The 25122-nt window shown below is 53.9% G+C and overlaps 1 protein-coding gene across 2 annotated transcripts in view; it reads left to right on the forward strand.

Moving 5' to 3' along the window:
* Positions 1–11513: 11513 nt before the first annotated feature.
* RGS9 (regulator of G protein signaling 9) overlaps positions 11514–25122 on the forward strand; it is a 62538-nt gene continuing 48929 nt past the window's right edge. Inside the window, exons 1-2 of one of the 2 annotated variants that reach the window (XM_008271735.5) lie at positions 11514–11779; positions 22989–23085. In XM_008271735.5, the coding sequence (XP_008269957.4) occupies positions 11723–11779; positions 22989–23085 (154 nt within the window). In that variant the 5' untranslated portion in view covers positions 11514–11722. Of the gene's footprint in view, positions 11780–22988; positions 23086–23594; positions 23739–25122 lie in introns of those variants that run through there. The other variant, XM_089318226.1, reaches the window with a different exon arrangement.

The raw sequence follows: 25122 nt of genomic DNA on the forward strand, positions 1-25122 counted from the left end.
CTTCTGCTTAGAACCCACCTCTTCCCTTGGGGACTGGCAGGACAAATGACATTCCCTCTAGACAGATCAAATCTACACTCAGGATATCAAGTAATCACAGGGAAGCCTAATATCCACATGCAAAAGCTGTCGTATTCAATGCAACATGGAGAGGGGGCTGATGTATTCAATGCAATGTGGAGAGGATACAGCAGGACACTGTGTTAGATGGGTGCAGGAGCTGGGTCAGGCCAACCCAGAAACCCTGCCCCATGGGTGTTGCTTAGCTTCTTGTGCCACACAAGACTGCCCTGGAGTCACACATATCTAAGACTCAAAAATACTTCCAACCTGGAGGAGAGAGACAGGAGCATTGGTCACCTCCAAGTTCAGTGTAGATTTCACCTACAACTTGGGACTGTGGCCATCAAAGCTTTGAACACCCCAAAGGCACGCAGCGTCTTGGTTCTTGAGATACTCTGTTTAGTCTGTGTGACAATACCAGTTGCTAGAAGGTTTCTCCCTGAGTCCTCATTGGTCTCATTGGTCCTACAGCAGGAATTGATAAGCCACTGCATCCTGAACTCAACAGATAAAAAACAACCTTCATAAATACCATCTTCCACCACTGGATTCTACAACTTATCAGACATTTTCACCTAGGATATTACCTTTTGATTCCTCTCAGAAACCAAATGTGTTATCTGGGAGTTGAGATTTTGCCAGGGATACCAGGCTCAGCCGTGGGTCCTTGAGTTTTAGGTCCTGTATTCCTCCCATGACCGTGGTGATTTGCCTGCCTGAGCTGGTAGATGGCCATGACCTACGTTCAGTTCTGGCTGTGTCTACCTGGGTATAGGATTGATCATGACTGGCAAAGTTAGGACAAATCTGCCAGGGAGTGAGGGAGTGAGGGAATTGGGGGGCTTTTAGAAGTTAGTGCACGTGGAAGGCTCAGCCAAGAGAGGAAGGAGGTGAGGCCATGAAGGAAGGAGACCTTGCAGCAAATGGGTTCTGGGGCTCTTGGAGTCCCCCAAGATGATGGAGAACAGGTGAGTGGACTCTGAACAGGCCTGGATGCAGAGGGCAAGATATAGGAGTCCAGGCTCTCGGAGGCGGCCCCATTTGGGGCTAGGACCAGGATTTGGCCATGGATGGCTGAAGAGGAGCAGAAGCAAAGACCACCAGAAGTAAGTACATCAAGTCAGTGAGATTCCAGTTTGGTGCGTCATCTACTGGACCCTGAAATCATCCAGGATGAGGACCCAAGGGGGACTTGGGTAAGCTGCTGCAGTTCTTGGGGGGACATCAGGAGAAAGACAAATAAGAATGAAAGGTGAGTGGAGGGGGGCAAAGACGGGGGTGCCCTCAAGAGCGGAGTGGCTCAGCACAAACGTAGAAGAGGCGTGGCTTAGATGTGGCCGTGAAAAGCCCCGAGAGTTCCTGACACCAGTCTGGAAACAGGGGTGACAGCAGAGGAGCAAAGCCACTGCCCCTGAACTGTGCATGGCCCCCAGAGGGACAAGCCCAGTTGCCCATAGGATGATGATCTGGGAGAATGTTCTCAAAGGACAAAGAGGCCACGTTCATGAAGAACTCTTGTGAGGAGACAGCAGAAGGGACAAGGACAGCAGAGGGAGGATGGGGAGGTGGGGAGGTGGGTCCGGAAGGGCTGGGATGGAGGCTGTGAGGCTGTCACGCAAGCAAGTGTCCTGGGGCCAGCTCATCCCTGAGCAGTGACTGTGTGCATGTCCTTCTGATGCCAGTCCAGCAACGTTGTGGTTGGCGATGTCACTTTGGGAGGAGTATTTACACCACTGACATTGGCAGTGCCACAAGTCACATCTGCTTCTTGCCAAACACAAAATGAAAAATAAAATCCAGAAACAACTGTTGACAAGCCACCGACTGCCCTTTCTCTGGGAGAGGGGGTGTAAGATAAGTACGAATTACCTACATCTCAAAGTTGTGAGTGGAGGGGCCAGCACTGTGGTGCAGTGGGTAAAGCCACCGCCCGCACTGCTGGCGTCTCATTTGGGTGCCAGTTCGAGTCCCAGCTGCTCCACTTCTGATCCAGCTCCCTGCTAATGGCTTGGAAAGGCAGTGGAAGACGGTCCAAGTGCTTGGGCCCCTGCACCCACGTGGGAAACTCAGACGAAGCTCTCCGTCCCTGGCTTCAGCCTGGCCCAGCTCTGGCTGTTGGGGCCACCTGGGGAGTACATGAGCAGCTGGAAGATCTCTCTCCCTGCCTTTCCCTGTCTCTCTGTAACTCTTTCAAATAAATAAATACATCTTATAAAAAATCAGAGTTGTGAGTGGAAAATGCCACGTGGCTGGCACAAGTTCAAGGTCAAAGGAGTGGGGAGGGCACTGCCCTCAGGTGGTGCCAGCTGCTCTGGATTTTGAAGCAGGGGTGGTGGAGGCAGGAACTTATCCACAGCAGGGAGGAATTTTTTTTTTTTCTTTAGCAGTATATTGGTAAGCGGAAAGACCCAGAGGTGGGCAAACCAATCACGTGATAGGGAAAAAGCAAACCTCAGGCCTTCCTTGCTAGAAGAGAATTTGTGCTGACCATCAGGGAAATTATGGCTAGGAAATCAGACTATGAAAGAATGAATTTTCTTAGCGAGGCACCTGGGAGCCACGCAAGAATTTTTTGACCTAGGAAGAGGAATAGCAATTGCAATACCTCAGGAAAAATTATTCTTTGCACCTTAAAAAACAGAGATAAGCTTCACCCTTCAGAGTGCACAGGGCAGCAGTTCCCGGTGTACTCAGCAGGCCATGGCGCATCACCACGCCCTCTCTAGAACATTTATTTTTTTTGACAGGCAGAGTGGACAGTGAGAGAGAGAGACAGAGAGAAAGGTCTTCCTTTGCCGTTGGTTCACCCTCCAATGGCCGCCACGGCTGGCGCGCTGTGGCCGGCCGGCACACGGAGCTGATCCGAAGGCAGGAGCCAGGTACTTATCCTGGTCTCCCATGGGGTGCAGGGCCCAAGCACTTGGGCCATCCTCCACTGCACTCCTGGGCCACAGCAGAGAGCTGGCCTGGAAGAGGGCAACCGGGACAGAATCCGGCGCCCCGACCGGGACTAGAACCCGGTGTGCCGGCGCCGCAAGGCGGAGGATTAGCCTAGTGAGCCGCGGCGCCGGCCTCTAGAACATTTTCAAGATGGAACCTCAGGCTCCCAGCAGCCACTCCCCCTTCCTCGAAGGGTTTGCACTTTTCATGAAACACCCGACTTGGCGCCTGAAGGGTGGCTTGTGTTTTGAACCCAGAGAGGCTGTCGACCAGAGATAAAGAGCAAAGAGAAAGGAGCAGAATTAGCTTTTCCAAGGTGCAGCTGATGCCACGGGAGGCAGCCAACAGACAGATAAAGCCATATTGGACCCGCACGAAAGCAAAGAGAAGTGAACACGGGCAAAGCAGAAATTCAAATGCAGTATCCGAATAAATGGGGAGTAATGGATGGCAAGGGTTACTGTTTCAATTTTCCTTGCATTTCCTGCATCTGTCCCCTTCCTGTCCCCTTCCAGACAGTTCCGTTCCTGGGATAACCAGGGGCAGAAACCGGAAGGGGCAGGAGCTTAGGGAACTCCCTTGTTTCGGAAAGCTATAGAAAAGACCCTTGTTGCTGTCACGGGTCCCTACAGAGGGTGCAGTGGCGTCGGAAGCCTGAGGAGGGGCTGGGGGCTGTGGGCCACGGCATCTGAGCCACCCCATCACGGCCGGAGCGCAGGCAGTGTCTACGATTCACGGAGACACCAAGACAGCCACAGCCCCCCGGGGAACTCTTGGGGATCAGTGTAGGTGACTGCCACACCCCATTTAGGCATCCTTTGCTGAACGGGTGGTGTGTGTGATGAAAGAGATTTCAGTAGAATAATACAAAAGGGTGCACGGAATAGTGCCTTTTCCTGGGATCTCTTTTCCTAACGTGGGTCCCTCTTGCCCCAGTCCTCCATCCTATACCTCTCTGGTCGCCTATGGCAGGAAGGTAAGGGGATGTGCCCCGTGCACTCGGCTCTTTCCACTGTCTGCCACAAGGCAGCCCATCTCGGGGTGGCTGGGCTGAGTCCGGAGGGACTTCACTTTGTGGGGACCACTACATCCAACTTGGCCACCCCTTGGGGCAGACGGAGCCTTTTATTTTACTTAGAATACCGAAGTCACAGGATTTTCAGATTGGAAGGGATTTCTGAATTCCTCAGGACTGATTGTTTTGGGGCTGGCACTAACCCGATAGGCTAAGCCTCCACTTGCAGCACCAGCATCCCACATGGGCGCCGGTTCTAGTCCCAGCTGCTCCTCTTCCGATCCAGCTCTCTGCTGTGGCCTGGGAAAGCAGCAGATGGCCTGAGTGCTTGGGCCCCTGCACCCATGTGGGAGACCCAGAAGAAGCTCTTGGCTACTGGCTTTGAATCAGCACAGCGCCAGCCATTCCGGCCATTTGGGGAGTGAACTAGTGATGGAAGATCTCGTTCTCTGTGTCTCTCCCTGTCTGTAACACTGCCTTTCAAAAAAAAAAATTTTTTTTTATATTACTAGTGAGAAACTAGAGAATCAGAGAGGTTTGGTCATTTGCTCAAGGTCACTGATTCAACCAATCCATAGGGATAGAGAGCAGGCAATGGTGAGGGCTTGCCAAGGAGCACAAGGAAACACTGGGAGGTGACTGACACATTCCTGTCTTGACTGTGTGGTTCCATGGGTGGACGCACATATCGAAGCTTATCAAGTTGTACACTTGAATTGTGTGTAGTTTTTCATTTGCCAATTACACCACGATAAAGCTGTTATAAAGTCACTCATCTAAGCAGAGGCAACCCAGGGACCAGGACACATATCTCATGCTACGGCCCCACATGTCCCCTTCACCCCAGCCCTGTCGGACTCAAGGCCTAATTCAGGTCCTAGAAATGCCTTTTCCCACACTGTCACCTTTTTCTAAATGTACAGTCCCAAGTGTTTTGCAATGAGGCACAGTGTAGTAATGCTCTTTAGAAAAAACAGTAGCAATGCCATTGACGTTCCAACCCAGCCCGACGGGTAGAGAACTGTGCAGAGCATGGGTGGGGACAGCGCCAGGTGCCACTGTGCGAGATTTTTTCCTAAGTTCACGTCCAGAGATATCTGCTCTGGATACATCCAATGAATTGAACTCAGGATAAAGAAAAAAAAAAAAAGATAAGAGGGCAGGGCTTTTATTACAGGGCTGGGCTTTGTGGTAGTAGTCGGTGGTTGCCACTGGGCAAAAATAGTTTCTGAATAGCCTGGGGATGAGGAAGAGGCAGGAAGCCTTCCAGAAGGTTCCAATTATCCCTCCCCCTCCAAATCTAAGACTCAGGTTCATCAGGTGTGGCTGACTCCCTGAGGTCGAAAGTAGCTTCTTTGTGGAGTGGGGGAAGCGCCGAGGGGGCTGGTGTGTCGGTCCTGGCTTCCCTTTGTTGTGGGACTGGAGCCGGCTGGTGAGGCACTGGGAGCTGCCAGCCGGCCTCGTGTGCTCACTGCACGAGAATTTAGGCCCACTGGTTTCCTTATCAGGCATGAGTATTTTTTTTTTAAGATTTATTTATTTATCTGAAAGTCAGAGTTACATAGAGAGAAAAGGAGAGACAGACAGAGAGAAAGAGAAAGAGAGAGAGAGAGAGAGTTTTCCATATACTGGTTCACTCCCCAATTGGCCGCAACGGCCAGAGCTGTGCCAATATGAAGTCAGGAGCCAGGAGCTTCCTCCAGGTCTCCCATGTGGGTGCAGGGGCCCAAGGACCTGGGCCATCTTCTACTGCTTTCCCAGGCCATAGCAGAGAGCTGGATCGAAAGTGAAGCAGCTGGGTCTTGAAGTGGCTCCCATATGGGATGCCAGCACTGCAGGCGGCGGCTTTACCTGCTATGCCACAGCGCCGGCCCCATGACTACGTTTTTTCAAGAGCAATTGCCTCTCTAACAGGAGCTAGGAAGAAACATTCATGTATCTAAGTTTTTTGTTTTGTTTTGACAAGCAGAGTTAGACAGTGAGAGAGAGAGAGAGAGAAAGGACTTCCTTCCATTGGTTCACTCCCCAAATGGCCGCTATGGCCGGCGCTGCGCTGATCTGAAGCCAGGAGCCAGGTGCTTCTCCTGGTCTCCCATGGGGTGCAGGGCCCAAGCACTTGGGCCATCCTCCACTGCACTCCTGGGCCACAGCAGAAAGCTGGACAGGAAGAGGAGCAACCGGGACAGAATCCGGCGCCCCGACCGGGACTAGAACCCGGGGTACCGGCGCTGCAGGCAGAGGATTAGCCTAGTGAGCTGCGGCGCTGGCCTTCTAAGTGTTTTTTTTTTTTTTTTTAATACACAGTCTTTTAAGAATTACAAATGTGACAAATTCAGACAAGACAGGATTACATGAAATGCAAATGGAGCCCAGCAGGCACCTGTGGGGGCGGTGACCCAGGGAGTCAGGCGAATGGGACACACTGGTATCCAAGCCAGGGTCATGTCCCTTGTGCAGGTGCAGGAGGTGCTGTCACAGAGCTGTCCAAAATGCTTGGGGACACAGGATGAGCTCTGAGGCTCCTCTGGGCATCCACACTGCTACACACATTTAACCCATCGTCTGCCATTTCCCAGCTGGCCTCTCTCGTGTCCCTCCCATCCTCCATAGTCTCTGCGCTTGGCCGCTTTATTCTGGGAGTCTTGGCCCAGACAGCCTGCACCACTGGGGCCCCACTGCCCTCTGGGTCTGGGTCAGGGGTAAACAGTGGAAGCACTGACAGACAAGGGCCCGGGAGAGAGGGCCGGGGTATTTATGCCCTGGCTTCCTCCCTGGCAGTGTCTGGGTCCTTGCAAGGCGATGTCCTCCACTGGGGCTCCGGCTTCCCACCTCCTTGGGCCCAGAGATGGTAATGGTTTCCTAACAGCTGCTGTTTGTTGGCTCTGCTACATCTGTGAGTGGCTCCTTTTAACCCTGCCTGACCTCTAAGAAGCCCATTCATGGGAGTTTCTGCCACAGAGTTGCCTGATGGCACTCATCATGCATTAAGGAGGCTTTGCAGACCCTGTGTCCCCTCCTGGATGGCAAGAGGGGCACCGGCCAGGGAGGGAGTCTTGGGAAGCTTTATGGCCTCAGCGTATGGCACAGTGGACTGAGCCGAGTTGTTGAGTCGACGCGGGCTGCTGGACATTTTATTGAAATGACCTTCAACCTGGGTTTCAAAGAGCATTGCTGCTAGTGCGTGTGTGGCCACGTCACTGCACTTGGATGAGGTTTTCACCCTGCAGGGGCCATGAGGCTACTTGCATGGCTCACAGGGCACGGCGTCAGGGGCAGCGTGACTGTGATGTAGCAGCTGGGTGCTGCTGAGCCCAGGGAAGACGGCAGTGAGCATGCGATGTCCTGAGTCACAGGACGTTGCCACTATAAACAATGCTTGCTTTTCCCGGCTCTGTGGTTTATAGGCTCCTGTTGTAAGCGTATGGCTGGGTGAGTTTCCACAAACTCATTTGCCTGTGTCCCCACTGCTGTCATCCAGACGGGGAACACGTCTGTCACCCCAGCAAATTCCCTTATGCCCCTTTCCATCCAGTCTCTGACCCAGACTTTGCAAACCCCACCACCACCTTGGTCTGTGCCAACAAAGTCCTCGCCACCACCCTTCCATCCTGCGGGGTTCTGCCTCTGTGCCTTTTCCTGTGCTGCTCGTTTGCCCCTATTCACCTGGTCCACTTCCGTCTTTTTTAAGACACCTCCAGTGGGGCTGGTGCTGTGGGGCAGTGGGTTAAGCCATCACTTGCAATGCTGGCATCCCATACGGGCACCAGTTCAAGTCCTGGCTGCTCCACTTCCGATCCAGCTTCCTGTTAACGCACCTGGGAAAGCAGCAGAGGATGGGTTGCCGTCATCTGGGAAGTGAACCAGCAGATGGAAGATCTCTGTCTCTGTCTCTCTCCCTCTCTCTTTCTCTCTGTAACTCTGCCTTTCACATAAATAAAATAAATCTTTAAACAATGATAACAACAAAAAGACTGTTCCGGGAAGCCTCCTCAATGTTCCTTCCACTCAGACTAGAAAAGACGCCCTGGTCCAAAGTCCCATATTGTGTTGACTACATCTCTGTCGTATATTTGGTTTGACGAGATTTTGGTTCCAATACCAACCCCCCCCCACCATTAAACTGTGAACTTCTTTTTAAAGAAGATTTACTTATTTATCTGAAAAGCAGAGTTATACACACACACACGGAGGGGGGGAGAGAGAGAGTGAGAAAACGCAAGAGAAAGAGAGAGAGAGAGAGAGAGAGAGAGAGATCTGCTATCCTCTGGTTCACTCACCAAATGGCTACAAGAGCCAGGGCTAGGCCAAACTGAAGCCAGGAGCTCAGAACTCCATCTGGGTCTCCTATATGTGGGTGGCAGGGACTCAACACTTGGGCCATCCTCCATTGCTTTCCCAGGTGCATCAGCAGGGAGCTGGATTGGAAGTGGAGCGGCCAGGATTTGAACTGGCAGGCACGTGGGATGCCAGTGCTGCAGGTGGCGGCTTTACCCACTGTGCCCCAACACCCGCCCCAACTGTGAGCTCCTTATGTCAGGGAACTCCCACTTCGAATTCCAGACTCCAGCCAGCACACAGTGTTTGCTGTTTGAATGCACAAGGGAATGAAATCAGTGTTTTCTTCCAGGTAACTGTCAGTAAATGTTGGTTGTAAGAAACAAAGACACATTTGGTACAGCAGTTACGTCACCACTGGAGAGCCTGATGGGAGTTCCGGCTCCTCCGCTCCAGATCCGGTTTCCTGCTAATGTGCACCCTGGGAGGCAGCAGGTGATGTTCAAGTGGTTGGGTCCCTGCCACCCACAGGAAGACCTGGATGGAGTTCCAGGTTCCTGGCTTAGGCCAGGGGCCTCTCGGTTGGGCTGTGGCCCCTCTGCTGCTCTCTGCTCGTTTAGTGTTTAGTTTGTTTGCTTCCCTTTCTGACTCCTTACGTCTTAGCTTGCTCTGGCCCCAACTTCACCTCCGTGTGGTTCCAGTTGACACCTGCAGAGGTGATAACGCAGCAAGCTTGGCTACACTTTTCAGATCCACATCACGGGCACCTCACCGGCCAAGGCCTGAGCTCTGGGGCCCACACCCAGCATCCCTGGTCCAAGGAGTGAAGGGTGAGTCGCAGCAAATGTGGACAACTACGGGGCAGGACCTGCTAGGTAAGGGGGGCACAGGACGCCCCCCCCCCCCGAGGCCTCTCTTGTCCTTGTACTTCTGAGCCTCCCTCCCCTCTGGAAAGGCCCTTATCTTCTGATTAGGGTTTCTAGGATTAAGGAATTTTGATGCTGGACAGAGCCTCAGCCGTCATCCCCTTGTGCATATGAAAAGAAGTCAAGATTTTCCAACCCTTTTTTTGGATCTCATCGCCCACAGGAACACACGCCCCACTGGTCTGCATTGCTTGGCTGGGTCTCGTCTCTCATCTTCCACACAGGTGGAGCTGGATAGGGCTCAAGGGTCCTCTAAACTGGAGGCTCCAATTCAGGGGGTTCTGCGAAGGCTCCAGGGGGCCCAAGCACAGAAGATCCCTGAGTGCTGTTTGCAAACTCAGGTTATTGTTGTGTGTGTGTGTGCATGTGTGTTCACATACGTGAGCATGCTTTGTTAGCATCCCTAGCTTTCATCAGATTTTTTTTTATTATTTATTTTATTTATTTGAAAGAGTTACAAAGAGAGGTAGAGACAGAGAGAGGGAGGTCTTCCATCTGCTGGTTCACTCCCCAGATGGCCGCAATGGCTGGAGCTGCGCTGATCCGAAGCCAGGAGCCAGGAGCTTCTTCCGGGTCTCCCACAAGGGTGCAGGGGTCCAAGGACTTGGCCGTCCTCTGCTGCTTTCCCAGGAGTGTTAGCAGGGAGCTGGATCAGAAGTGGAGCAGCCGGCACTCAAAGCACCGCCCATATGGGATTCGAGCGCTGGCCCCATCAGAACAAGCACCACTGCTCTAAAGGGGCGTTGGTTGGGGTCAGTGTTGTGGTGCAGCAGCTGACGTCTCACACCGGAGGGCTGGTTTGAGTCCCGGCTGCTCTGCTTCTGATCCAGCTCCCTGCTAATGCACCTGGGAGGCACCAGAAGATGGCCCTAGTGCTTGGACCTCTGTCACTCATGTGGGAAACCTGCATGGAGTTCCAGACTCCTGGCTTTGGCCTGGCCCAACCCTGGCTGTTGCAGCTATTTGGGGAGTGAATCAGCAGGTGGTAGATCTCTCTCTTTTTCTCTCTGTGTGTGAGACTCTTTTTTCTGCCTTTCAAATAAATAATAAATCTTAAAAAAAGTAAGGTACATTGGTTGACCTTGCCTTCCTATGGTAAACCTCTTTTTGTTCTCTTCCAATTTGAGCATCCACTGTTGCCCTTGATGGCCATCTGGGTTGTAGACATTAGAGGATGTGGGGCTGGTCCCGTGGCTCACTTGGTTAATCCTCCACCTATGGCACCGGCATCCCATGTGGGTGCCGGGTTCTAGTCCCGGTTGCTCCTCTTCCAGTCCAGCTCTCAGCTGTGGCCCCGGGGAAGGCAGTGGAGGATGGCCCAAGTGCTTGGGCCCTGCACCCGCGTGGGAGACCAGGAGAAGCACCTGGCTTCTGGCTTCAGATCGGAGCAGTGCCAGCCATAGCAGCCATTTGGGGGGTGAACCAACGGAAGGAAGACCTTTCTCTCTCTCTCTCTCTCTCTCTCTCTCTCTCATGTCTATAACTCTACCTGTCAAATAAGTAAATAAAAAAAAAAAAAAGAAACCAGAGGAGGTACTTTCTGTGATAGATCGGAAAGGGTCCTGATGCTTACGCAGGGTTCCACCTTTTCATGCTCCAGAGACAAAAGCACTCGGATAACACACTGTCCATGTGGCGTCCTCAGTTGTAAGAGGTGGTGGGGAGGTTAACAAATGGAGGCTCTGAGTGTGTGGGGAGCGGAGATGGCCAGCAAGTCTTTATACCTTTCATTGAATTCTGCTGTGAACCTAAAACTCCTCTAAACAGCATTAAAGACCAACCAACTCATCTCTAAGAACCCGAGACAGCTGGCTCATGGCACTGCTACCTTCATTTCTTCCTTCTTCATTTTCCCCCTCTGCTCTTTGGTCGAAAATCAACACCTCTGATTTTTTTCTAAACATTTGGGCCAAGCGCCGTGTTATCCATTTCCCTACTAAATGATAAAGCAATCTCTCTGTTCGCTGGATATCATGATCTTTTTAAAAAACATTTTTTAAAAAGATGTTTGCTAAGAGATTTCAAGCAACTGACGCAAAGCTGGCCAGCGGCAGGGCTGGGCACGGAAAGCTCGCGTTTCCCACGGCAGTGTCTCGCTTCTGTGTCCAGCTCCGCCTGCCCCAGCTCCGCCTGCCCCGGCCAGCGCGCGGCTCCACCTGCGGCTCCGCGGGGTCCAGGTGGGGCCGGACGCCGCCCCCTGGTGGCAGCTGGGCGCAGCGCAGCGCATGCTAACGAGCCCGCGGCGCGCCTCGCTGATTGGCCGGCGCGGATTCCAGCTGCGCTCCGAGCCGGCGGGTGCCGAGGGAGCGTCGCCGGGCCGCCGGCTGCAGCCCGGGCCCTGCGCCCCGCGCGCCCCGCGCCTCCCCGCCGCCGCCGCCGCCGCCGCCACCGCCGCCCCGGGCTCGCGCGGGCCGGGCTGGCTGGTGACCCCGGGCCGCGCTGGGCGGCTTCTCCCTCTTGTCCCCGATCCGTGCTCGGGCTGTGAGTTCTTCCCGGGTCCAGGATGACGATCCGACACCAGGGCCAGCAGTACAGGCCGAGGATGGCATTCCTGCCCAAGGTAACCGTGGGCGCTCACCTGGGTGCGCGGGAGGTGTGCGGGGAGCAGCTGCGGGAGGCGTCCGCGGAGGGGCCGGGCCGGCGGCGCGCGCGGCCCTCTGACCCGTCCGCTGCCCGGTTTTGTTAATTGATTTGCTGCTTCTGTTTGTGTGTCGCTTTTAAGGACCGGTGGTCATTAGGCGTTCGCGTAACCTGTGGGGGACGCGGAGCCCGAAGCCGGCGGCGCTGGTGTGCGGGAGGTGAAGCCCACCTGTTACTCGCGAGGGCAGGGTGCGGGAGGCGGCGCAGCCCGGGCGCTGTCGGCTCCGAGCCTGCGGCTCAGACACGCCGGTGTGCACCTAGCTTTGTGGTCAATTTTTTTCCTTCGGATCCCAAACTGCAGGGTAGGAAAGTAAGCGTGTGTGTGCGTGTGCGGCCACGCAGACCCTGGAAATGCTGCCGTGTGTGGGATAAAGGGCGGCTCCCTGCTTCCAGTCCGTCTGAGGCTGGGCTCTGCCAGCGCCGGCGGCAGCTGGACCCGCCTCGGGTTTTCCCGGACTCAGGGGCCGGGCACAGGGTGTCCACCCTGAACGGGCATGTGGCGGGCGAAATGCACCTGTGGGTGAGGTGTTTGGGGGTGGAGTGGCTCGTGTGTCCTGGGGTCTTTGAGATCTTGGGTGTGGGATGACAGCTGTAGAGGGGGGTTGAAGATGAAGTCTGGGGTCACTTGTCTGCCCTTCCTTCCTCCCGTCCTGGGCACTTGTCGCTTGTGCGGGCTTAGCCCGGTGAGTGGAATTAGCCGAATGCTTTGTGACAGGCGGGGCCCTGCCCTGAGCCTCCGGGGCTCAGCAAAGCCGTGTGTCTTATTCTCCCAGCACTTTCTACGCTAACACCTGGACGGGCCGGGACACACCAGGCAGAGGGTCACACCCGGTCCACCCACTGCAAGAGTGGTGCCCTGACCCAGGCGGGGCAGGTGGGAGGGGCGCGGGTGAGACCCAGGCGCGCGGGTGTCGCAGCCGGAGAGCAGCGGTCCCTGCCTGTCTTGGAGACAATACTTCCTGAAAGCACAGGGACCCTCCCCAGTGTGGCGTCGGGAAGCCATAAATCACCTCCCAGGGCTTGTGTGTGCGTGTGCGCGCGCGTGTGTCACGGGGGGCTGCTGGCTTCCCCCAGGCCGGGCAGCGGTGGCTGCGCGGCTCAGAGAGGAGCTGCCTGGAGAGACTGAGGTTGTTTATGGGTCACAGGCGGTGTACTCGGTGCCACTGTCGCCTGGTAGATTTTCCCTTCTTCACCTTGGGTTCTGATGGGTGTCTTGGTCTCCAGCCTTCCCCCCTCCACCCTAGAACCCTCCTCTTCTCCCAGCCTTCCCTCCTCCCTGATACTCGCACACTTGCACACACTCAACACACATTCACACAACACACTCATGTGTGCACACACAGCACACTCACATTTGTACACACACTTGCATGCACACATTCACACTCATACAACACACACTGTTCATGCACACACACAAACATGCACACACACAACACATGCACACTCACACTTGCATTCGCACACATTCACACAGCACACACATGCTTGTGCACACACACACTGACACTTGTGCACACACTCATACACACAGCATATGCACACTCACACTTGCATTCACACACATAGCACACACACTTATGCACAACACACTTGTGCACACACACAGCACATGCACACTCACACTGGCATTCGCACACTCACACAGCACACACAAGCTTGTGCACACACACACACTTGTGCACACACTCGTACACACACTCTCACATTTTCTTTCCACACCCATACTGGGTCCTGATCCCCTCGTTGGCATCTCTCGCTGCAGGATGAAGTGCAGCCTTCTCAGCCTGGCCACTCGGCTCCCAGCTCCTACCCACTTTGTGGCTTTATTTCCCTACTAAGCCTGCCCTCCGGCCCCGCATGCAGGAACATAATGTGTGTAGCCACAGGCACCCAGGGGCTCTTGCCCCGGGTCTCCCCACTGTCTCTGTGCCCGCAGGCCTTGCCTCCACCTCCAGGATTGCTCTGGCCCTCTGCCTTGTGCCGGCAAAGGGTCCTGGCTTTGTCTTCTGGGGTCCTCGGTGGTGTCGTGGAGCTCCTGAGGGCAGGAGATAAAGATCTTTGCGGATCCGTGATGTCCCAGTCGTTCCAGGGCCCGGTGAACGGCATGTGCACCTGCTTGCTGAAAGCACATTGTGCAGTGCGTGTGTCCCCGGCCAGGGCCGGCATGCAGGGTCTCATCTGGTCCACCAGACGGTGGCTCGGATCACATCTCACAGGGAGCGAAGCTGAGACTCCCAGAGGTTGGGTGACTTGCCAGGAGCAGGGTCACTAAGGACCAGATGTCCCCAAATGTGACAGGACACTGCGCACTAGCCTGTGACGGAGGCCAGAGGGTGGAGGCTGTGGGGAGGCTCGACTGGACATGCGTGGGGACAGAGAGCTAAGGACTGAAAGCAAAGAGGGGGCGTCCAGGCAGAGGGGAGGATGCTGCGGGAGGCAGATGTGGCCCATGCCGGGGTGTGGAGCGGTGGGGAGCCTGGGCACTCTGTGAGGACCTGTTCTGCAATGGCAGGAGTTTGAAGTCCGGGGGAACGGGAGGCAGGAGAGGCAGGCAGAGATCGGAGGGGTCGTAACAGGCCATGGGGCCTTTGAAGGCGTTTCAGTTCACCTGGTAGGAGCCACAGTGGTGTTCGGAGTGAGCAAGCCATGTGGGAGATTGGCAAGTTAGGAGGACCACTGGTGTGAGTGGGAGGAGTGGAGCGGGGTCTTCTCCCTGAGCTAAGAGGCTTCACTCAGGGTTCCCCTGAGCGCCCCACAGCTCCAACCACGCAGGCAACAGCGGCTTCTCACGGAGCCAGGGCAAGCGACGCCGGCCAGAGGAGCCCTCCCTTCTGCTGCCGTTCCTGGAGGTTCTGCACAAGCCCTGGGTAGACGGCCCCAGAGCTGGGCTGCCGCCTGCCCGTGCTGCCTGGGCTGGCTGAAGGGGTTGTGGGTGGGAGTGGATGGCCTACCTGTCTGGGGCTTTGCTGGGGGATGAACTGATGGCACCCAGTGGAGCAAGATGGCCTATGGCTGTGGGTAGCCCATGGCTCTGGCACTCATGGGCTCGTGTCCTGGCACTGGCCCATCCTTTTCTGTGATTCCCAGATGACCAGTCCAGTACCTGTTACTGTTGTCATTGGGATTCACCGTGAGAGTGACCTTGGTGTCCGTGGAAAAGCCTTCTGTTAGATGGCCTGGCTTTCCTGGGTGCTCTCGCATATCTTTTACTTGGGAATGGGGTGAAAAAGCAGATTTACTTTTTATTTATTTGAAAGGCAGAGTTAGAGAGAGAGATATCTTCCATCTGATGGTTAACTCCCTAAATGGCCACAATGGCCAGGCCAAAGCCAGGAGCTTTTTCTGGGTCCCCCATAAAGGTGGCAGGGGCCCAAGCACTTGGGCCATCTTGCACTGCTTTCCCAGGCACATTCGCTGGGAGCCGGATTGGAGGTGGAGCAGCTGGGTCTTGAACCGATGCCCTTGTGGGATGCTGGTGTCACAAGAGGCAGCTTAACCTCCTACGCCACGATGCTGGCCCCCAAAGCAGGGATTTTTGAAGGGACTTGGGCAGAGGGTGGTGTTCTTGGCTGTATCATTCTTTCACTCAATACCCATGGTTGAGCTCTTGGATGACAGGTACTGGGCCAGGTACTTGGAGACACCAAGGGGCTCAGGGTCAGGCAGAGAGTGAGTGACGTGAAAGTAATGGGAGCAAATGGTCACGAAGCCCGTGGCAGACATAGTGAACTCCAAACAGGGAGTGGGCAGTTCTGTCCGGGGTGGCGGAATTGAGACAGGTGCCACCCAGGGGCTTGTCTCTGAGTCGAGGGCTGAAAGATCAGCAATTGTGGGATGAGGGAACGTGAGTGGCATTTTAGGCACATCCAGAACACAGGTGGGGACACAGCTTGGTGGTTTGGGACACTCCCCAGGGGTTGGGCTCGCTGGCCTGCTGAGGGCGGGAGGTGGGCGTGGAGCTGCTGGACGGGGAGGGAGGCTGGCAGTGAGAAGGGCCCGGGGAGGGCTTCCTGCGTCATGCCGAGGAGTTGGGTGCTGTTGGTGCTTAAAGAGAAACCGCTGGATGTTTTCAAATCGGGGGTGAATAAGATGAGACGGTTGATGTGCTAGAAAGATGATTCCCATGAGAGGATGCGAGTGCCTCTCAACCCCAGCTGCGCTGCTAAAAATACTGACAACCACTCACCATGTTTGCGGTTTCTGATCGACTTGGCCTGGGGTGGGGCCCACGCTCCCCAGGTGGTTTGAATGCGTAGCCAGGATAAAAGGCCCTGGGGACATTTGGCCACATTTGGATGCGTTCTGGATCTTCACAACCAGGGAGGCTGCTGGTGCCCAGTAGGCAGAGGCGGGGGCGGGGGGGGGGGATGCTGCTGAACATCCTACTGTGCACAGGACAGCCTCCCTCCAGTGACCCCGCCCAAAATGTCCGCGCAAGGCAAACCGCAGTACTAGCAAAGTTGGCTCCCACTTGGCTGGGGTTGTCTGGAAGCTTCCTGGGCCCCGACCAGGGAAAGAACAGATTTTGGGGAAAGATGCTGAGCACGATGCGGGGCTTTTGAGATGCGGGGGGAGCTGGCCAGGGCTTGGCTGGACTCTGTGTGGTCCGGCTTCATTGGCAAGAACGCAGCCTCCTGTTAGAAAACCAGCTCTGTGGTTCTTGGGCCACCTTTCCCATCTTTGTAGGGAAAATTCCTGATTATTATTGCCCCCTCCCCCCGCCCCAGGGGAGGCTTCTCCTGCTTAAAGGAAAATCCCAGCCCTGGAGAGCTGGTGCATGAGTGACAGCTCCTTAATGCGCGCAGCAGCGTGGGCGTGGTGAGGGGGGGAATGTCAAAGCTATCAAAGCCTTCGCCTTTGATCCCTCCGTGGTGTTGGGCTTCCCGGCATGCCTGAAGTCACGCCTCTGCACGTGGGTGCATGAGAGAGGGGGAAGGTAGGGCTGCCACCCCTCCTGCTCCCCCCCTGCCCAGGCCAGACAGGGCCCGGCGTGGCCCCGTGATGTGGCACTTGTGTGTTGCCTGGGAACGGAATGAGTTGATCTTCGCCTTGGGAGGAGCTGGAGCCCTGGCGCCTGAGGGTGGGGCCAGCTGCGGCTCCCTCTCATCCCCAGGAGGAGGGTGTGAGAGGGGCCAGGGGTGTGAGCTCCAGGGAGAACTTGGGGACGAATTCTGATTCTCTCCCCTCTGTGATGGGGAATGGAGATTCCTAACCGAGGACAGAACACAGAGCCTGTGTGAGCCTGTGTGTCAAAGGTGCTTAGCTGGGGCTGGGGGCTGCACCCACAGAACTCAGATTTCCCACTGCACTGGGCTCTGGAAGCCCAAGACCCATCAGGGCAGGGAGGTCTCTCTGCTCAGGTTGTGGGTGCCGCTTCCTCTCTCGCCTTGCATTCATGCTTGCTCTGGGCCCACCCGTCCTTCATCTCCTGTGAGAAGACCCCATTCATACCGGATTAGGGTCTATTTCTCCTCCTCACTTTACCTCACTTACCTCTTAGAAGTCCCTGTGTCCACAACCGGTCACATTGTGAGGTCTTGGGACGCTGGGGAGACCTGGTTGAGCCCTTCAGCGACAGCATCCTGAGCTTGAACCCTGAGCTTTCCTAGCAGAGCGAGTGCGGAGGCGCCTGGCGGATTTCCATCAAGAAAGTTTCGAGGAAAACTGCCTGACTCCAAGTGGCCTGGACTCCCCCGAAATGTTCCCTGGTCCATGTGACATTCCCCGCCCCCTCCTTTCTGCCAAGGGTGACACACACCTGCTAGACAGAAATCTGACTCCTCTCATTGTGCATTTAAATAACTCTCATTATTCCTCCTCTGGAGATTATTTTCAAACTCTTCATAACTAGATTTTTTTTTAAAGTGAGGACAAGTTTTTTTTTTTTTTTTTTTTTTTTTTTTTTTTTTTGACAGGCAGAGTGGACAGTGAGAGAGAGACAGAGAGAAAGGTCTTCCTTTGCCGTTGGTTCACCCTCCAATGGCTGCTGTGGCCGGTGGGCTGTGGCCGGTGCACTGCGCTGATCCGAAGCCAGGAGCCAGGTGCTTCCCCTGGTCTCCCATGCGGGTGCAGGGGCCCAAGCACCTGGGCCATCCTCCACTGCCTTCCCAGGCCACAGCAGAGAGCTGGACTGGAAGAGGAGCAACCGGGACTAGAACCCGGTGTGCTGGTGCCGCAGGCGGAGGATTAGCCTATTGAGCCGCTACGCCGGCCAATATCTGCTGATTTTCTATCAGGTGTCTAATCTGCAAAGTGAATGTGTATTTCTCCTCCAGGACTTAGAGATGAACCTTAAATACTGTTGTTTCTTATAAAAATGTTTGCATGGACGTGGCTGGCCTTTTGTCTGGTTGCTAAAATGGGAAAGGGGGAGTCTTAAGCCCTCACGTTAGAAAATCGGTCACTTCTTGCAGAACCATCTACAGGCTTAGTGTTAGGTAAGAACTGCGGAAAAGGTCAGTCTTCAGTCCCCTGGCTACTCCCAGCAGGGGCCACCTCCCAGCCCCCTGTCCAGCACCGTCCTGGGTTGTCTCTTTGCTCCCCTTCCTGCTGCTGACCCCCCTGCAGCCCCAGCATGGCGGAAGGCCGAGGACTGTGGCTCTGAATGCGGCTGTCGTGAGTCATTTCTGCTCCAAACCATTCTTGAGCCAAGAGAGTGTCCCTGCAGCTGCAGCCTGCTGCTTCCGTCTTGCACGTGGAGTCCTGGCACAGCTTGAGTCTCCCAGGCCAACTGAGCGGCTGGCCCTGTGCCCTGGTGGCTTTGGCCGTGCACCGGATCTCAGGCTGTTGCTTGAGCTTGTGGTTCACCTGCAAATACTGGTTTTGCAACCAAGATTGGAATAGGAAACCCTCCCTTCTCAGTGCTGAATTAGGACATGGCTCCATACTCCCTGGGACGTGGGAGCCTTCCAGCTTCAAGAGCAGGCTGGTGGGTGGTGACAGGTGGGATTGTTCCAGTTCAGAGTCCCCCGAATGACCCTGCTCCCCTCTGAGCATGGCTGGATCTGTGTCTCCTTCTTGGTTTTATGAAGAGATTGTGAACTCCAGCTACAATAGTGTGTTGCACGTCTCTGGAACTTAACTGAAAGCCTGTGTCCATTATCAGCATTCTAATCTCCGATTCTATGCATCTGCCTATTTGTGATTCTTGCTCTAAGTGTTTGTCCTTCTGTGTCTGGCTTATTTCACTCAGCATGACACTGCATGGAGCAAGATCTCCTTTTTTATTTTTATTTTTATTTTTTTTATTTTATTTATTTGAAAAACAGAGTTACAGAAAGAGGTAGAGACAGAGAGAGAGGTCTTCCATCCTCTGGTTCACTTCCCAATTGGCTGCAACAGCCAGAGATGCACTGATCCAAAGCCAGGAGCCAGGAGCTTCTTTTGGGTCTCCCACGTGGGTGCAGGGACCCAAGGACTTGGGCCATCTTCTGCTTTCCCAGGCCACAGCAGAGAGCTGGATTGGAAGAGGAGCAGCCAGGACTCGAACCGGCGCCCATATGGGATGCCAGCACTGCAGGCAGCGGCTTTACCTGCTACGCCACAGCGCCAGCCCCTATACTGTTTTTCACAGCAGTGGAGCCATTTTGCCTTCCCACCAACAATGCACAAGGACTCTTGTGTCAACGTTTTTACTCTCCAGCCTGGGGGAGCCTGGAGCCTCCTCACATCACCCCTGCCTTGGAGTCCTGCTCGCCCTCCACGTTCTTCTTTAGGATCTTCTCAACCAGTCCTCCTCTTCTGGATTTTCCTCCACTCAGTACCTCCTGATTTCTTGGTCTGTAATTCAGGCCGGAATGGCTGTCTCATAAACAGCTACTTTGTGCCTAGCACATCCTAACACTTCATCTCATTTAATTTCCAAGCCTCCCTGGGGTGATGTAGGTAGTGATGAATCTCCAGGTTTTTTTTTTTTTTTTTTTCCTAGAGAAATGAGCCTTAGTGAGATTTAACCATTTTCCTAGGGCCTCCGGCTTCTAAACTGGGATACAGATGTGTCCTGAGCGTCCTCCTCACCCAGACCCCTCGCCTTGATGTTCACGTAATTAGCTCCCTCTCTCCAAGGACTGGGAGTGTGGTTCTGGGCCTTGTGATATTCCCCTCCATCCTGGGCACTAAATACTCGCTGAACAGATACTTCACGTGTGTTTGGGTGGCACAGCTGGGTTTTATTCCTGGGCACGTGAGCATCCCCTGTGCGCAGAATTTCAAAAATGTATTCATTGTACAAATGCTATAACGTTAATTACTCTAAGCAGAGGGAATCACCAATGACTTATTGATTCTAACCTCCTGTTAGGAAGCGTGTACAGGGCAAGCTTCCTTTTTGTGAAAATTTGAAAATCAATATACTCCCGAATGCAGAACTCTCTGGTATTCATGGAGTCGGGGCAGTGCTCAAAGTTCCCACCAGGAGACTTTATTTCCAGTTTTGTTATTTTTTTAAACTTTATTTATTATTTCTTTTTGTAATCAACACATAAGAATTGTGCCCTTTTAAGGATACAGAGTGGCATTTCCTTACCTGCATATGGGCTGTAATCATCAGGTTAGAATAATGGGCATACCCATGACTTCAGATGCATAGCACTGCTTTGTGGGGGGAACATTCAAACGAGACTTTATTTCATGAACAAAATGATTAAAAATATTGTATAAAATTACCCAACAGGCTGTGTGCCTAAGGCATAGAGGAGACAAATGAATTTGGGTTTTAGACTTGGATGCTGTCTTCAAGATGCCTCATTATGTGTGTACAAACATTTCGAAATCCAGAAAAATCCCAGATCCAAAACACTTTTGGTCCCAAGCACTTCGGATAAGGCGTGCTCAGCCTGGTGTGTTTACGCGTATTCACGGTGTCTGTCTCCTTAGACAGCAGTTGCACAGTCCGTAACCGGGTTCTCGGAGGTTTTGAAGCCGTGTCCATCGGCAGGGCCCCTGCCATCAGCCCCTGACTATGGTAGACAAATGCCTACCCCAGGTTCTTTTCCTTAGGGATGCAGGGACTTTGTCAATTGTAACGTGCCATGTGGCTTTAGTGGGTATCATTTTATTAAATGGTGGGAAAGAAATCATTTGCCCAAGTCAGGTAAATTGAGGTGGAGCAGCTAAGTCAGGGAGCTGTTCTGCTCTGAGTCCTATCCTGTTGGACAGGCTGGGTGTGGATGCAGCCCCCGTGAGACCGTGTCCAGCTGGGCACAGCGGCCTGGACCGCAGGAGAGAGCTGTGCGCCAGGTGAAGGCAGGAGAGGTGTTTCTCCCACTCACTGGCTCCCGCTCCCACTGCCCCTCTGCCTGGAAGGCCCAGACTCACCCTCTGGGCCCCACTCTGCTGCCCAGTTTCCTGCCATGTTTGTAGGGTCCACTTCTGGAGTCCTGCCCGGTGGGCTCTGAGGTGCCCCCCAACACTGGGGTCACCTTCATCATGCCACTCTGGGTATTGTCCTATCAGCAGCCACTCTCTATCCACAATTCTCTTTCCCAAAGGTTCAGTTATCTGCAGTCAACTGTAGCCCAGAGATATGAAATGGAAAATTCCATAGTTTGAGAGTGAGAGACCACATTCACCTAACTTTTATTACAGTATATTATCATAATCATTCTATTTAATCTTAGTTCCTTTAAAAAAAAAAAAAACAAGATTTATTTATTTGAGAGAGAGAGAGTTACATGGAGGGAGAGACAGAGAGAGATCTTCCATCTGCTGGTTCACTCCCCAAATGGCTGCAACAGCTGGAGCTAGGCCTATCTGAGGCCAGGAGCCAAGAGCTTCTTCCAGGTCTCTCACGCAGGTGCGGGGGCCCAAGCACTGCTTTACCAGGCCATAAGCCAAGATCTCGAGTGGAAGTGGAGCAGCTAGGACTTGAACTGGTGCCCATATGGGACGCCAACACTGCAAGTGGAGGCTTAGCCTTCCATACCACAGCGCCAGCCTCTATGGTTAGTTCTTGCTGCTAATCTTTCAGTGTGCCTAACTAATGAATTAAATTTCACCAAAGGGATGGATGTGTTGGAGAAAACAGTACCTGCAGGGTCTGGTGCTCTCCACGGTTCCAGGCATTCACTGGGGGTCTTGAGATGCACCCCCCACGGACAGGGGGCTGTGCTTACTGGAGGGCAAGTTCCTTGGGCCCAGGGACCACAGCTGCTTCTCTCTGGTTGCCCAGAATTGACCATGACTGTGCTTGGTTGTTGAATGACTGATTGATCATTGGCAAGCACATCTGGGCCAGGGAGTGGACACTAGTGGGGGCTGTCCTGGGGGAGTGTGGGGTTTGAAGACTTTTCCCCGGGAGGCTTTGTCACCACCAATCACAGACGCCGAATGATGAGCAGAATACCTGGGTTCTCTTTGTTGAACGGTGTCAGATGTCCAGTCAGATATCCTGCAGTTGATATTATTTCCATTCCATTCCATTTTTATTCCAAGTGGGAAATGCTTCTTTTCAATAATAAAACAATTAGAGGCCGCTCTAAAGATGAGCAGGGCTGTCCTTGGGGCTGGGCCCTTGCAGTTCCGTCTTCCTTGGACCACCTGTGTGTTTCCTCTGGCTTCCACCTGTCTTTGACATTCACAACTCTGCCAATCATATCTTTGACTTTTGAACTTGGGGGAGTCATTTCCAGTCACCTGCCAGACACTGTGGCATCCCTTGGTGACCAGCGTTCCAAAGAAGGTGTGCTTCAGGAAGGTGCTCCTCCCTTCCCCCGCCCTCTCCCCCTCCCTCTCTCCCTCCCTCTCCCCCTCCCCCTGCCTCTCTCTCTCCCCCCTCCCCCTGCCTCTCCCCTCCCTTTCCCTCTCCCCCCCTTTCCCCTCCCTTTCCCCTCCGTATTCCCTTCGCCCTGCCCTGCCCCTCCCGCTTCCTCTCCCCCCCCCCCCTCTCTCTCTTTTTTTTTTTTTTTTTTTTTTTTTTTTGCATTTTCTGTTCTGAGGGCTGGCAACTCTGGTCATATAAGTAGTAAACCTGGTGTTCTGCCCTGGCACCCTCACTGCACTACCCAGTCGCACTGTTAACTTTGCTGCACCAGGGCTCCCTCCCGTCACCCCAGATAAGGCCTCCTTGTATTCGTTCCTCGCTGCACCAGCAGATTCCGTCCAGCAGCCTTTTCCTGTCTGTCTTGCAGATCGAAGCGCTGGTGAAAGACATGCAGAACCCGGAGACAGGGGTCAGGATGCAGAACCAGAGAGTCTTGGTCACCAGCGTCCCTCACGCCATGACAGGTGACGTCGCATGTGGCTTAGGCTTGGCCTGGAGCAGGCCCCACAAGGCGGGTGGCAAACTACAACACAAAGGCCAAATTTGGTCCTCAGCTAGTGTTTATTTGTAAATAAAGTTTTATCGGAACACATCCAAAGATACTCCTTAAGCATTGCCTAGGGCTGCTTTGACTACAGTGTTTTTGTTTATTTTTTTTTAAAGGAAGGGATTAGAAAGGAAGGGAAAAAGACTCCTCAGGTCACTTCTTGCATTCTTCCCAGGAGGTCATTTTAGAACACTCTATTGTCAATTTTTTATTTGCTTGTTTTGTTTTAATAAAGTCAGGTAGCAGAGGAAAAAAAAAACTTATTCGGCAGAAAAAAAATCAGCCTCTCTCTCACTCCACCTTCCCTACTTCCTAATGTATATTCAGGGCCTTTAAAAAAATGTTTGCTTATATTTGAAAGGCAGAAAGAGACAGAGAAATCTCCCACCCATTGATTCACTCCCCAAATGCCGATAACAGCCAGGACAGGGCCAGGCCCAAGCCAGGAGCCCTTTCTCATGTGGGGGCAGGGACCGGAAGTATTTGAGGCATCCCCATCTGCCTGTGCTGGTGTGCGTTCAAGGAGGCTGGAATCAGAAATGAAACCAGGACTGCAGCCCAGGCACCTGGGTAAGGAAGGCGGTGTCCCAGTTACGGGGCCAAATCCCTGCACCTTGGAGCTTTTCTTTTTTTTTTTCTTAATGTTTCTTTTTATTTAGATTAAATGCAGAGTGACAGAGACAGAAAGAGAGAAAAATTTTCCATCCACTGGTTCATTCCCCAAATAGGCATAATGTCCAGGGCTGTCCAGGGCTGCCCAGCCCTGGCCAAAGCCAGGAACCTGGAACTCCATCCGGGTCTCCCAAGGACTTGGGCCATCTTCCACTGCTTTCCCAGGCGCATTAGCAGGGAGCTGGATCAGAAGCAATGCAGCCGAGACAAGAACTGGGGCTCTGACCTAGGAGGCTGTTGGGGCAGGCGGGCGGCTTAACCTGCTGGGTGACAGCACTGCCCTCTTCCCTCACAAGCTTTCTTAACCTCTGCACGAGGATGGAGCCACCATCTGCCCTCCATGTGTGCGTTCAGAGCCTGCAGGGCATCTTCTGAGGACAGTGGCAGGAGGGCCTGGCTTCCAAACTCAGAGTGCATTTTGGTTCCTGTGTTGCCTGTGTTTTGTGAGCTTGGATCTGCAGTTAAGAGTGCTTTTCCTACCAAGGCTTGGGGCCCTGCGGAGTCCCCCCCGCTCCCCCACCTGCGGGCTCCTTGGGAGCGCTCCCCCTCTATCTCGCTCACCACCCAGCTACTTAGTTTCCACTCAGGTGTCTTCGTCTTTGCAGAAGCAGCTGCTGTCAGGCTCCCACTCCTGACTCTACCCCCAGCTCCCAGAGGGGTTGTCCCCACCAGCAATGTCACTCAGGTTTCCTTAAGTGCAAGCAAGAGCCGGCTGCCTCCTGCTTGTTAGTGAGGAAGGGAAGTTGATTGGAACGCTGCAGGCAGTTCAAGGAAGAAAAGGCAACACCTGGGGACGGGCAGACAGTGGAGTAGCTCCAGGCACCCAGTGAGCAGGGAGCGAGCAGGGAGCCAGCGGCAGACTTTCCGGCGGCGCCCAGCTCTGCCCCGTGGTTTAAGATACAGCTGTGGCGGTTCTTCCTGAGGCATCCCTGCCACCTGTCCCTCTCCCTACTGTCATTAATTCTGTCCCGGATGCTGCCCTGGACCGCAGGCTGGCCTCTTGTCTTGTTCATTGAGATAACCCCAACGCATAGGACAGCTCCATCCCTAAGGGGCGTTAACAGAAGTTGATTGAATGCGTGTAACAGTCCTACTCTAGGGTTGTGCAAAGAGCCCTGGACATGGAGTCAGGCACCCTGAAACGGAATCCTTTAGGTGCCTTTTCTGGCTGTGTATCCCTCGTCTTGGTTTTCTTATTTTTTAAGAGCAGGAATAGCAGTTCTTGTCGAAAAGACTGATGGCAGACGCTAAATGAACCAGGGCTGTGCCGGCACTCGGCATG

This window comes from Oryctolagus cuniculus, chromosome 17 (genome assembly GCF_051225735.1).
Source record: "Oryctolagus cuniculus isolate XC-2025 breed Fujian yellow rabbit chromosome 17, ASM5122573v1, whole genome shotgun sequence".
NCBI lineage: Eukaryota > Metazoa > Chordata > Mammalia > Lagomorpha > Leporidae > Oryctolagus > Oryctolagus cuniculus.